We start from the raw sequence: 14,914 nt of genomic DNA, 5'->3' as shown, positions 1-14,914 counted from the left end.
GAGAAAGGTCTCCTAATGTATTAGTCAGGAATCCTGACAGATCTTATTACCAAAGGTTAAATAAAATATTGAGCTATTTTTTTAGTTCATTGATAGAGGCTTAGATTATATATAAAAATAACAGGCCAGGCAAGATGGGTGACACTTGTAATCCTAGCACTTTAGGAGGCTGAGGGAGAAAGATTGCTTAGCCTGAGTTTGAGACTAGCCTGGGCAACATAGTGAGAGAGTTGGTCTCTAGCAAAAAAATTTTTTTTAAATTAGCCAGGCATGGTGGGACATGCCGGTAGTCCCAGCTACTTGGGAGGTGGAAGGAGGAGGATTGCTTGAGCCCAGGAGTTCAAGGGTACAGTGAGTTATGATCGTGCCACTGTCCTTCACCCTGGGTAACAGAGTGAGACTCTGTCTTTATAAGAAAGAAAAGAAAAAAGAAGAGGAGAGGAGAGAGGAGGGGAGGGAAGGGGAGGAAAAAAAACAAAAGGAAAGGAAAGGAAAGGAAACAGGAAAGGGAAGGGAAGGAAAGGGGAAGAGAAGGAAAGAGAAGGAAAGGAAAGGGAAGGAAAGGAAAAGAAAGACAAGAAAATAATAATCTTCATGTTTTTCACAGTGTCTTATGAATGTTGTAAGAGTAGGTGTGCCTACAGTTTTCATTCTCTTACAACTATGGGTATTAGAGGTGTGAGTAAGTGGTTTCAAGAGGTGGGAGGCTGGAGTGACTACAATCTTCAGAGAGTGAGGTGGGCCAGGTCGAGGAGAGTGAAGGAGGAAAGTTCCTAGTCCTTCCAGGCAGGGTAGAGGTGAACAACCAGAAGGTCAGCTGCCAGGTGAACAAAGGTGCCAGGTGTCATGGTAGCAGGGCCATCAGAACCACTGAGGCATCAAGAAGAGAAATCCAAGAGAGGGCATGTCACGTGGCAGAAAGAAAAGAGACCTAGGAAGATGGGATTAGTTACAGCAAGGGACATGGATGGAAGGAGGCAGCTGTGACGTCCCTGTCGTTTGGATCAGAAGCTGTGCAGAGATGAAAAGGGGATTAGTAGAGGTTTGACCTGGGAAGGCAGGGAGGGAGAGCTCCTGTCTGATTTTGCAGCCAGGTAAGAATTGCATTCAGACATGAGCTAAGCTGGCTTAAACACAAAGCCAGAATGAAGATGTTACTTAATCATACAAATGGTCTACTTTGGGTGCTGAACTGTGGAAATTTTGTTCAAAGTTTATTGTTGCTGTTGCTGTTTATTTGCACATGTGTTTTCATTCAGTGAACAAATGTTCACTGTGCAGGGATCTGCAAGGAGACCATCCTGACCTTGCCCACATCGCTGTCCCCACACCCACCTCTCAGCTGAGGCCACTGGCAATGGTAAAGGCAGCTGTGCCAGGCGAGTAGAGCAACGAACACAATGCCAAGTGCAAGAGCACAGGGCTGGCTAGGAATAGCTCATGAGCTAAAATCCCCTGGTGAAGGTTACGGTCACTATAAAACACCAGCTGAGGGGACCTGACTGCTGTGGCTGAAGCTGGGGACTATGGAATTGGTAAAAGGGGAGTATTATAAGCTGAACTACGTCCCTTCAAAATTCAGATGCTGAAATCCTAACCCCTGGCATCTCAGGATGTGACCTTATCTAGCAATAAGGTCATTGCAGATGTAACTGGTGAAGATGAGGTCATACTGCAGTAGAGTGGGCTTTCAATCCAATGACCGACGTTCTTACAAAACAGACATTCAGATACAGGGGTAGATGCACACAGGGAGAACGCCGTGTGAAGATGAAGGCAGAAACCGGGGTGAGTCTTCTACAAGCCGAGGAACGCCAAAGATTGCCAGCGAACACCCAGAAGCTGGGGAGAGGCCTGGAAGACAGTCTTCCTCCCATCTCTCAGAAGGAGCCACCCCTGCAGCACGCTGACCTCAGACTTCCAGCATCCAGAACTGTGAAACGCTCAGTTTCTGTTGCTTAAACCACCTGGTTTGTGACACTTTGTTACGGCAGCCCTGGAACACAGGTACAAGCAGCTTCTGAGAGAGGGAGAGAGAGGCTTATTTTCATGTTAAACTCTGGGGTGGCAGGAAGATCGGATGGGACATGTGAGTTTCAGCAGCTGAGAGCAGGGCATGCAGTCTGCTTGAAGTACCCAGAAATACAGAGATCAATATACATAAGCTTCCCCCTGCTGAGAAGAAAAAGAAACTCATCTGAGGAAGGGCAGCCCCTTTAATTATCAGGCCTAGAGATGCACTGAAATGTGACGACGTGTGACAGCGGTCACGTCTCACTCCCACCTTGAGCTAATAATGACCTTGAAACCACTTGCTATGTGGGCTCCAGATGAACTGATGCCAAGTAGCCATAAAATGCCATATGCTGGACACCACAATCCATACCCTATACTGTAAATCAATGAGTATTCCCGTCAAGCGACTTCGTGTTGGCCCATTCCTTGTCCCCTTTTGCCTTTTTTCTTTTGAGACGGAGTCTCGCTCTGTCTCGCCCAGGGTGGAATGCAGTGGCGCAATCTCAGCTCACTGCAACCTCCCCCACTGAGTTCAAGCAATTCTCCTGTCTCAAGTAGCTAGGACTGCAGACATGTGCCACCACACCTAGCTAATTTTGTGTTTTTAGTAGAGATGGGGTTTCACCATGTTGGCCAGGCTGGTCTTGAACTCCTGACCTCAGGTGATCCACCCACCTCAGCCTCCCAAAGTGCTGGGATTACAGGCGTGAGCCACCGCACCCAGCCCCTTTTGCCTTTAAAAACCTGCTTGTAACAAAGGTTGAAAGGAGCACTCCCCAAGGCCACTGGGAAGTGTGTCCCAGGTGGCGATCCTCAATCTTGGCCCAAATAAACTCTCTATATAATTTAACCTCAGTTTCTTAAATGTAGCTACTTATTACAATAGTTTAACAGAAACATCAAAAACCGTGCCTTCATGCAGAATAACTGGGCTAAACATGTAATATTTACAGGGTCTAAGGACTGCTGGGGTGTTCGCCATCTACTTTCCTGGGGATGAGCCCCGCCCAGCTTCCTGGTTCTGTGGGAAGGTGTCCCCAAACTCTTGCCTTCTTCAGCATCCAGGGCTTGTCCTAGCTCCCTGGGTTTCAGAGTACTGTGGGACCTATGAGGCTTGAGGCTGCCTTTGCTTCTTTTAACTTCTTTTTATTTCAGTCTCTTCCTCTTTCAGCTACTCCAGGAGATATTTGAAGGCCACGGGAAGAAGCTTTTCCTCACAGGTTTTCTAACGTCCTTCTACGCTTCCCCTACATGATAGAGGACTCTGATTATAACTAGAGAGGTTACTTTACCCTGGGAGCTGTGAGTATAAAATCCCAACAACTGTTTTCACCCACTCTCTTGGGGCGACTCCCTCCCTCCCATGCCCCTGAGCTATTTCCAGCTAGAGCTATTGGGGGGGTGGGGGGCAGGTAATTTGTTTAAAGTGCTTTGCACAGAGTCCATGATTACCAGGCTAGCCGCCTTAGCAATATTTAGCAACCTTCAGCTTCTATAAACTGCCTTACCAAGACTGTTCTAAAACAGCCTGTATTCCTTATGAAGAGCAGAACATTACAAAAAAAATTAAACAAGGTTTTTGAACAGATGTAAACAAATTTTATGACACTGCAGCAGCAAGAAGACAGTGACTTGACCTGTTTACAGGTTGACAGCTTTGACCCTTCTAAACAAGGGACACAGAAAGTGCCCTTCAGATTCACGGGTCCACTGACCTCAGCCAGCCAGGGCCATAGGCCCTTTCTGAATCAGTGGTTCTCAAACCTGTTCATCCAGGAGCTGTTACAAACCATAAAGTGTCAGTATTAACCGAAATAAGTCTAGATACATTTTTCCACATCCAATAGGCAAATCTGAGAACCATTATTCTAATTCAAATTCCCAAGTTCTCAATGTTTAAAAGTCTCACAGGTGCTGTTATTGACCCACCGTGACCAGCTTGCGAGGCTTTTCATGGGAGCAGGTAATTTCACCCCTGTGCTTCTAGGGTATTATTTCCAAGGTATGTGTGTTTATATGGCTGACAGGCCATATTTAAATCACTTCAATAAATACATGTTGAGTGACTCGTATGCATCAGGTACTACACACACTAACACAGCTGTGAAGGGGACAGTCTCCTGCATCTGGGCTGGGATACAGACATTTAATATCACCCATCTATAATCTATACTAGGCAACACGTGTCCAGTGTTGGGGATGGGAGGCATAAATATCACCTAGGTCTTGAAGAGATACCATAAACCCATGCACAATGTAAGTAAAGTAACTGTGAAATTTTAACACAAGAACAAGAATTCTGTCTCACTAGCATCAAGACTTGGTGGAGTGGAGTTCAGAATAATTTATTGCAGGAGATCTGCTTCTTTCTAGAGACCATTTCTTATTCATGTTTGAATTCTCAGGATCTAGCCCAGTGTGCTGATTGAATAAATGTTGAAATCCATAACCCCTAAAAGAAGTGACTGGGAGGCTGGGCGCGGTGGCTTACACCTGTAATCCCAGCACTTTGGGAGGCCAAGGCGGGCAGATCACCTGAGGTCTGGAGTTCAAGACTCGCCTGGCCAACACAGTGAAACCCCGTCTCTACTAAAAATACAAAAATTAGCCAGGTATGGTGGCAGGCGCCTGTAATCCCAACTACTTGGGAGGCTGAGGCAGGAGAATCACCTGAGCCTGGGAGGCAGAGGTTGCAATAACCCGAGATTACACTACTGAACTCTAGCCTGGGTGACAGAGCAAAAAATAAAAAATAAATAAATAAACAAATAAATAAATAAGTAAATAAAGTGACTGGGATATACTGGTAGCAAAAATATCCCTGAGTCTTCCCTCTACTTATATCCCTACTCTTTGTCACATGATTTGGCAGCTCCTCACACTAAAAGTCAGGGTCTGTTCCCCACCCCGTGAATCTGGGCCGGCCTGTGATTTGTTTTGGTCAGCAGTGTGGGTGGGAGTGATGGTGGGCCAGTTCTGATTCCTGGCCTCAGGAAGCCATCAGGTGTGCTTCTGTCCCTTCACTTGGAGCATCACCATAGCCGTCTAAAAGAGCTGTCTAAAAATGCCCAGGCAGAGCTAGTGGAGGATGAGAGACTATATGGAGGAGAGCTCAGCTGTTCCAACAGAGGCCATCTAGGATGGCCGGATGTTCGCTAACAAGGAGCCCACCAAGGTCAGCAGAGCGACCTCCTGACCCTCAGTTGACCACAGAGGCAGGAGCCTAGTCAAGTTCCAAAGATCCACCCAGCCAACCTGTAGTCTTGCAAACAAAAATAAATGCTTGTGTTTTGAGCTGCTGAGGATCGGGATGGTTTTCTACATGGCAATAAATTGTAAGACCATACTGACACTGTCCGTTCACTCCTAGCACCCTCGTTGGTTTAAATTATGGCAAATTATACTAATTTACTCTTTACAGAGGTGGTTAATAACCCATGAATAATGGAAAAGTTTGAAAAGAGAAGTCTGGCAAACAGAACTGGGCCAGAAATTACTTCAGTGGCTCACTGGAAGGACACAGGAACCTGCAGTTTTGTTCTCCTGAATTCTGCTGCCTACCCAGGCAGCTTCAGAACATGGCAAGGGCCTCACAGGTTACTGTTAAGAATAAACGTGTAAAGAAAGTTAAAATCCACAGCAGCAGTTTCAACATCTTCGTGAATTAGGAGGTTAGGTAATACTAATTTCCATGCACGTGAAATTAATTTGGACCCAAATGGGGTCAAATGCAAGGTCAGCATGCTTTCCTCCATGCACCACAACCACTGGCCTAAATGAAGGTGTGGTGATGGCAAACCCTGGGCTCTGTACTCTTCGTTTCTGTTTTGTAACTGAATCTAGCAGGACAATGCAGTTTTAAAAAATGGTGTCTATGACAGATCATGGCTGTAGTTCAGCTAAAAAAGAGATACTTGCAGCTGCTCAATAAGGGCCAAGAAATACTCCCAAGGCTTGTGCAGTTTGGGTATCTCGAGCCAGGCTACGGGTGTGCATAGAATGGACAGTAACTCTTGTCCGGTGGAACTTCTAGACTTCAACTCTCTCAATCCAACACAATTCCAAGTGTCTGCTCTATTGGCTTATTGCACAAGGTTTGGCTGGGCGGGAAGAGTTGCTGGGCACATTCTCTGGGGCCATCTTTCCCTAGCAATCTCCACCAAGCATTCCCAGGGAAGTGTCTGAGTGGTCAGTGGAATGTACCCCAGCCTTGTCTGGGGAAATCCACTACCAAGCGCAAAGTTCTCAAAGATGGGAGAATGCCTAGCTCAATAGTGGGGTCAAGAAAAAAAAAAAGAAATGTAAGAAAAAATAATTCCTTAACTACAGTAAATCTAATGAAAAGGACCTAGTAAAAGGTTCCTTCCTTCTTTCCTTTATTGGGGCAAACCCAGTGAATGAGGGATGACACTACAAAAGCTTTTAGTGCTCTTTGACCTGAGCCTATTTCAATCATCCTACTGTGACCCATTAACTGATGCACAGAGGGGACACCGCGTTAGTGAAAGTGAGAAGATACATCTGCAACTGATTTTTCAGAGCTGGTAATGTCCGCACTGGAAATCCCTTGTAAGTGCAGAAGATCCTCCAGGGATTGGTAAATTATTAGTAAACAGTGAAAAGTACGAAGTGTTGAGGTTCATCCAGACTGGGGAGAAAGAGTCTAACATAGAGAACATCATGTTGGGATGATTTTAGATGGCTATAGCAAAATATTCCTTATAGCGCACAGGGCAAATTCTTGACTCCGTTCTGTAACAAAGATAAGGAAAAATTAGACAGTGTTGTGCTGGCCGGGTGTGGTGATTTATGCCTGTAATCCCAGCACTTTGGGAGGCTCAGGTAGGCAGATCGCTTGAACTCAGGAATTCAAAGACCAGCCTGGGCAACATGGCAAAACCCCATCTCTACAAAAAGAAAAAAAAAAGTTAGCCAGATGTGGTGGCGTGCACCTGTAGTCCCAGCTACTTAAAGAGGCTGAGGTGGGAGAACTGATCAAGCCCAGGAGGTCAAGGTTGTGGTGAGTTGTGGTCGCACCACTGCACTCCTGGCTGGGCAGCAGAGCAAGACTCTGTCTCAGAAACAAACAAACAAACAAACAAACAAATTGAAGAAAGTGCTGAAATGCACCTCATCCTTCAGAGACGGTTGAGAAATGACTCAATCCATGAGGCCTGTTCCAACCCCAAAAAGAAAATCTCTTCCTGCTCTATGCTCTCACATGTCAAAAATAAATGCCTTTGAAAAATTAGAAGAACTTGCTAAAAGGAAATACATTCATTAAGGTGATGGGAAACTAGCACTTAAAGAAATGTTGAAGACAATTCAACTACTTTTGCCTGGACAAAAGACTAGAAAGAAATTAATTTAAACCTCGATGTATCTCATTTATATTCCCACTCTGAATTCAGCATGATGAATTTATAATACAAGCCTTCCTGTACTTACTGTAGGCCCCACCCAGGAGCTGTACATGTAGGGAATATATGCTCATTTCAATATCAGCCCAAGCAAATATAATTGGAAGACTGCTTGAAATCATACAATGGCTTTTCAAGTCAAAAATACTGGGAGTATTTCCTTTTCTGTTTTATCTACCTCAGTGTTCCCCTGTCACATACATAGTTATCCAGGAGCTGATTGCTGATGTAGAAATATAAGTAGCTGTTTTCAGTATTACTAGGAAGTGAAAATGGGTGTAAGCATCAAATATAGGTGATGCATAGAGACTGCCATTGGAAGGGCAACGTTCAATGACGTAGGAAAGCGGTGGGAAGAATGGCTAGGGGGTGGAGGGACAGCAACGTCCCATCATGGAACTTGTGGCCACGGTTATGGGAAAGAAAATGGGCAGGATCTGGATATAGAAAAGCTTATAGGATTACTAAAAACAGAAGGAGGCAGAAAGGTGAGCAAAGATGCCCGACGTAGCAGATGGCAGAGGCAGGAGAGTGGCTCAAGACTTAGGCAGAAAATGGTAAGGAGGCCAACACTCTAGAAAAAGGTACGTCATTAAAATCTGATTTTCAAATGTTCCGAAGAAATCCATATGTGCTTTCGTAGCAACTGTGGAAAACATTTGTTTGGTGGATGGAAAAATGCTGTGATTGCAGAAGTATAAAAACGAATAATGATTATTAAATATATATGAGATACAGAAAACCATTTTGGTTTAAATTTAAAATTTTGTAATTATATTTTAAAATTGAAAAGCTAAAATGACACTGATTTTTATTTCAATGACCACCTTTTCTTCCCGACAACTTCAATAACACGGGATGCTTAGCTTTTCTCTTCCAGAATTACTGACAACTGATAACTAGCTGTTTAGTCCCAAAGTCTCATTCAACCATGGCTAAATAGGGAATGTTGGATTATTCATAAGTCCAAGTAAAAAAAGAGCTAGCAGCAAAGGGAACTCATTTGCTCATTTAAGGAAGCCCCTTATTTTACAAAATATATGGCTTTTTTTTTTTTTTCAAATACTGTACATGTACTCTTTGAAAATGGCTCACATCAAATGTAGCAGAAATTTACTTCAAATACAGGTACCTGTGCAAATACTCAGTCCACGGTCAGCATTTAGGGCATAAACTGAGGAAATCAGAGGCAGCTCCCCTTTACTCCATGCCCTGAAGCTCTGAGCACAAATTAAAGGATCAATATGAACGCTTTGGCTGAATGTCTGGTCCACCAGCAGACACACTCTCTTCCACACTGCTCTTAGCACAAAATTTTATGCCACATTAAAAAGGAAAACCGCAAAGGTCTTTCCTTATTTACATTCAGATTTGCAGTTATGTGAGTAAGCATTAGCTGCCATGCAAACACATTGCAAATGGTCTGGGTTAATCTTTTGGTTCCTTTATTCACCACTGACAGCCATGCATTTTATACAATCAGCAACAATTTTGAGGTACACAATGGGTTTATGAAGTGTCATTCACAGTGTTTTATGTAACTGGCTACAATAGAGGTACCACTCAATTTTTATGCCAGGTAAGCAAAGCTGCTTTAAAGCCACGACATTCAGAAATCATGCCCTTAAGGCTTTACTCCCAGTACGAAAGCAGCAGCAGCAGAACTCCAGCCCTGAAGGAGAGCTGCTTTTCCAGGGTCTTGGTAAACCAGAGGCCAGTCACTGTATGTATGATGCAGCTTTCCTGTTGTGTCATGGAAAGAATGCTATGACAAAAGTATTTAGTCTTGTTTTTGAATAAAATGGAATAGGATCCTAGAACAAATTAATTTAATAAATAGAACAATCTGTCATTTGTTCTCACTGCTGATAAGCATTAATTCTAAATAACAGTCATTCTATTTTTATTCTTAAGATCCAATGACCCAGTACAGTGATGCACACGTATCTCTAATTAAAGCACCTGCTATTTTATTGGCCTTACCAAATGTTATTCCTAGGTGTAATCGCCTACTAATGAAATCACTCTTTTACTTAGGGAATCAGAGACACAAAAACTACAGCTCCCCAGAAAAAACACATTATTGTCTTAAGCTAGGAGCACAAGCACTTTCCTTCTATTCCCTGAACATTTCATAAGAAATGTGATAATTAGTAAAGAGACCACTTATCTCAATAAATATATTTAAATCAATGAAAAGGAATAAGAAATTGCCAAAGCTAGATTCGTCAGTGGCGGTCGGCGGCCTCACCTATCAGTGTGTGAAAGACGGCAGCGATGGCCCCGGCCACCACCATACACAGGACGGCTTTGGTCCTGTCTCGCTTGCTGTTCACAAACACCAGGCCCACATTTTTGAAGTCACTCATAGGACCCGTGAAGAACTTCATGAGGGAGTACGCCAGCCCGTAGCTGGCCAGCATCTCAACTGCATCCTCCTTGACAGCAGCAATGCCCCGGTTCAAGGCCTGGGAAGGGGGAAAAAAACCCACAAGTATTAGAAACGTTGTCTCTTCTCTGGGGAATCATATCTCTAAGACGAAACTTAGCAGATCACGTTTCTATAGAAACATGAAGAACTTATAGGGTACATCTCATGTAATTGGATAAAGGTGATTGGTTTTCATTTTCGTCTACATTAGCTTCAGTTTGAGTTTCTTTTTGTGAAGGAGATACCTGTCCACTGCAGTTAAAATAATAGCAAAACACCAACAAATAGTTTATGCTAATATTGAAAAATAATTCTAAGAAGTTTTGGTTAAAAGTTGATTTTTTTAAAAAACTAAATGTTAAATTTTGTTTGCAGGCTGAATCGACATAATGGCAACAGACACGCTGGAAATGAGCCTGACGGTTTATATCAAGGGGATGGGTTCTTTTTTCTTTAAAGAAGGGGGGTGTGTGTGTTCATGTGTGTACATGTAATCTTAAATACTTGGTATACGTTATGTATTCTTCATAGCAGAGTTCTATGCTATGAAAAAAGTACTGAAGGAATTTATTTTATTCATCATTAATGCATGTTGTTTACCTGATTCCTACATTTTGGCCTGAAATACGTTCCTGAGCTCTATGCAGACACATATGAAAAGAACACCTTTAGACTAAAAAACAAATGTTTTTGGATAATGGTTATACAGGAAGATGCGGTCGTAAAATACCCTGAATACTTTAGACATCCTCCAAGACAGACACTCTTAGGCACTGTAGGCCTTGTTGGGATGGTACTTCCAAACTAACTTTCCCACCCCGTAGACAAATGAGTAACAGCAGACCAGTGGGAATGGATGTCCAGGTAGCGGCAGCTTTCCGACCGAAATGCCTCTAGAACACTGCCTCTGTCATTAGGAACAGGCAACTATGCAGAAGAGCGGGCTTTCTGTCTAGTTATATATTTGTAAAAAACAGACTGTTTTCAAGGCAGTTTTAGGTTCATAGTAAAATTGAGCGGAAAGTACAGAGCGTTCCCATATATTCTTTGCCCCCCACAAACACGGAGCCTCCCCTGCTATCAACATCCCACACCAGAGTGGTACATGTCTTACAATCAACGAATCTACGCTGATACATCATTATTACTCAAAGACCAGACAGTAGTCCCCTCTTATCCTTAGGGGATACATTCTAAGACCCCCAGTGAATGCCTGAAACTATGGAAAGTACCCACATTTTTTCCTATATATACATACCTATGAGAAAGTTTAATTTATAAATTAGGCACAGTAAGAGAGTAACAACAATAATCAAACAGATTATAACAATATACTATAATAAAAGTTATAGGAATGTGGTCTTTCTCTCAAAATATCTTACTGTACTCCTTGTGATGAGAAAGAGATGAAGCAAGATGGTGAGCGATTTCATTACACTACTTGGAATGGCATGCAATTTAAAACTTATAAATTGTTTATTTCTGGAACTTTCCATTTAATATTTCTGAACCTTGGTCAACCACGGGTAATTGTAACCATGTATAGTAAAACTGTGGATAGGGGTGACTAGTGTAATGTAGTTTACATTGGGGCTCACTCTTGGTATATTGTACATTCTGTGGATTCTGACAAATGCAGAATGACGTATATCCACAACATATTTTTAAGAAAAAAGATACGCTAAAGTGTTGGCCTACCATTTGTCACTCATCCAATAGAGACACGATCACATTCACAGAATTCATACTCAGTCTCTGCTATGTAAACTGAAAGAAGAAGAAAGAAATTCACTTTTCCTGTCTATTTCCTATTTCTATTAATCAAGACAGCTGTCGATAATTTTCCCTACAAGTATATGGTTATAGCCATAGTCTGAGAGCTACCTTGCTATACTGGGTAAAGCTAATCTCAACAATACCAAAGGAGCCAATGGGTGCTTGAAAGAGGAGACTGAATACAACAAAAGATTCAAGAACTCATTTTCAAACATATATGAGAATCATACTACATTATAACAAAACAAAGTAAACTCAATCCACCATTGTGTTTCACTGAATCTGATACTATAGACTGTAAGCGTATGGCAGATACATCTGATAGCAATAACTTCAGCACACCCTGAGAATGACCCTGCATGGTAGATGCACCTGATAAGAATAATAACTTAAACATACCCTAAGAATGCTGATGCACCTGATCTACGTAAACTGCATGCTTTTTACCAATGGTAGCAGCTCTCCTGTCGGGCCTGCCACCACTGGACTTCCCTGTATGTAAGTCCCCTCGGTAAACAGGGTTTAGGTCTCAATCACTGGCTCCGGGTCTCTTCTTTGGCCTCTTGAACGTGGTGTCATCCTTACTGAAGTCAATATGGGTCTGACACAACAGTAAGGTACATTATTAGTTATATGCCACTAAGAAAGAAAAAATGTTCCAGCCGGGCGCGGTGACTCACGTCTGTAATCCCAGCACTTCTAGAGGCCGAGGTGGGCAGATCCCTTGAGGTCAGGAGTTCAAGACAAGCCTGGCCAACATGGTGAAACCCCGTCTCTACTAAAAATACAAAAATTAACTGGGCGTGGTGGCGTGAGCCTGCAATGGCAGCTACTCTGGAGGCTGAGGCAGAAGAATCAGTTGAATCTGGGCGGTGGAGGTTGCGATGAGCTGAGATCGTGTCACTGCACTCCAAAAAAAGAAAAAAGACAAAATATTCCCAATTGTAATTGGATGTCATTGATTATAAAATGTATCCAGATTTCCGAGTTGCTAAAATATGGAGGTGGAAGGAGTGTGCCTCAGAATCTATGAAAGGAGGTATTTCATGTTACTCTTCAAGTTATTCCTTAGTTTCAAGGGGTGATGTAGTTTGTGGGCCTATATGTAATCCAGCATCAGCAGGCTTTGGCAGAAGCGCTGGCAGAGCTACTCGGCAAAACTCAAGGGCTTCACATTCTGTTCCTTTGTTTCATTCCTTCACCAGGAGACACAGCTGACTGGTAGAATGAGAACTTAAGGGTTGACATTCTCTGCAAAGCACTGTTAGGAAAAATGCGTTTACAGGAAAATACCAATGTGAAAATACAATTAAAAAAAAAATCTAGAATAAAAATGTACGCTAGCCGTAGGAACTCATTATCATTTTTCTGACTCAGTTGGTATTATATAAGCTAGCTTCTGATAATTGTTTCCAATTTTATCTCTAATTGTTTTCCTTTTTTCCACTAATAACGGTGAAAACTTCCATAAGAACCTTCTCAGCCTCTGCAGAGCACACCTGCCATGACGCCTTTCTTAGAAACAAATTTTCCCTGATGGAATACATTAACACCCTAAAACAAAATAAAAACCAAAAACCTCCTTTATATCAAGTGCCTGTGTTCAACAAACATCTCTAGTCTACGGGCTCCTCCTGTCTATGTGCAAAACTTACCACTTGACAATCTACCAAATTAATTCCCTTTGGCCTTCTGCAGGGGACACTGTTGGTGTCTCACCCAGATCCCCTATCCTTTACCTGGCAGGGGACCCATCCCCAGATGCTGGGAGTTGGCCACTAACGGCTCACAGGTGTCTTCTTGTCAGGGAGAAGTACTGCTAGCCACTTTGCATTAGTGAAACTCATCTGACGCGTCCACCATAGATCCAACCAGCACGCAGCCACCCGAGTGTATAAGATCAGTGTCCTGCCTGCAAGTAGGACCACTGTGGTACAATTCATGCTCCAGAGTTCTCCCTGGGATCAGGGTGAAGCCAGTCTCCAGTGGGGACCACATCGTCGCTTCACTTTTCCCCACCGCCTACCCTGCTTCCTCCCCTACACACAGGTTTTGCTTCTAGAGAACTCCATTTAGGACAGCTTCTAATCACCTATTTGTCAGACGTCAAGAATAGTGTATGGTTTGTTTTCTTTCCCATCCTTCCCAAAATCTAGGATTGTGAATTGTTTACTTGTTTTTATTGCTCGAATGTGTTAAATCTTGGATGATATCTATTATTTAGCAAAATTTTAAAAGCATCTCATAGGGCACCTAAATAATGGAGGACTAGACATTTTATGTGTCTTCTTGGCAAAGCATTCTTTATTTTATTTTTTTTGCTAAAAACACACCAGCCTGGGCTGAGGCATCCACTGAAATGCTTTCTATTTCCACCAACAGTTTCCGAACTTGAGTCCTCAAGCCAGTGCTGAGGCAGGTGGGAAGAGAGAGGGCCCAGGTAATGAGAGCTCTGTCAGTGAGATGAAGTGAGAAAGTTTCATTTAGCCCGACGATTACGGTAATTTGAGGAAGAGCACAGGGTTTAAAGCCATGCAGGCTTGAGTTGGAATCTGCTTCTATCACTTAACCGCTGAGTGGCCTTGGCTAAAGTACTTACTCTCCCTAAAATAACCCAACTGATTTGAGAAGCAAGGTAGGTAGTGCGCAGGGCACGAAGCAGTGGCTGGCTGACAGTCGCTTGAAAGCAAGGATTTTTGCCGCTTTTGTTTACTGCTGTTCACCTACCACCTTGTTGCCAAGGCGACATTGTAAACACTCTATTATTTGTTGAATGCACGAATGAATTGGCTATTTTTTACGGAGAACTTAAGTGTACATACTAACTGTATGAACTAATTTTTAAAGAAACACTTCTTAAAATCACATTTTAATTGCAAGATATTATTGCTTGTAAGAGATGCCATTGATTTCATGTTTTTAATGACTGTATTAAATACACACATTATTTGAAAATCATCCTGATTTCAAGAAACATTCAAAAGCATGAAAAGAGATGCAGAATTGAGGACATGAGCTACATTCATATTACTAGCACTTTGCTATCCCCATCTGGAGCAAATGTTTCCCCCAATGTGTTCACTGCTTAGTTCCATGTTTTCTTTTGATACCAGAAACATTGTTATCATGCAGTCTGTCAATCATTTTATGGAGTTTTTTTTCTATGCTTTTGGATTTGCCATTCTTACCCCGCCATAGATAGGATAATTTTGTTCTAATTTACAGCTTCATTTGCACACTTTTTAATCTCCCTGAAACTTAGGAAGTGAGT

At 42.7% G+C, this 14,914-nt stretch overlaps 1 protein-coding gene across 1 annotated transcript in view; it reads right to left on the bottom strand.

Annotated features, from left to right (window-relative positions):
• The window catches only part of ANKH (ANKH inorganic pyrophosphate transport regulator), a 159,954-nt gene that overhangs the window by 51,517 nt on the left and 93,523 nt on the right, over window positions 1-14,914 (bottom strand). The window contains exon 2 of the mRNA XM_011994185.1: window positions 9,688-9,904. Within this exon, the coding sequence (XP_011849575.1) occupies window positions 9,688-9,904 (217 nt within the window). The remainder of the gene's footprint in view (window positions 1-9,687; window positions 9,905-14,914) is intronic.

The sequence above is a fragment of the Mandrillus leucophaeus genome, unplaced genomic scaffold (genome assembly GCF_000951045.1).
Source record: "Mandrillus leucophaeus isolate KB7577 unplaced genomic scaffold, Mleu.le_1.0 Scaffold445, whole genome shotgun sequence".
Lineage (NCBI taxonomy): Eukaryota > Metazoa > Chordata > Mammalia > Primates > Cercopithecidae > Mandrillus > Mandrillus leucophaeus.
This window is presented reverse-complemented; position numbering and strand designations above follow the sequence as displayed.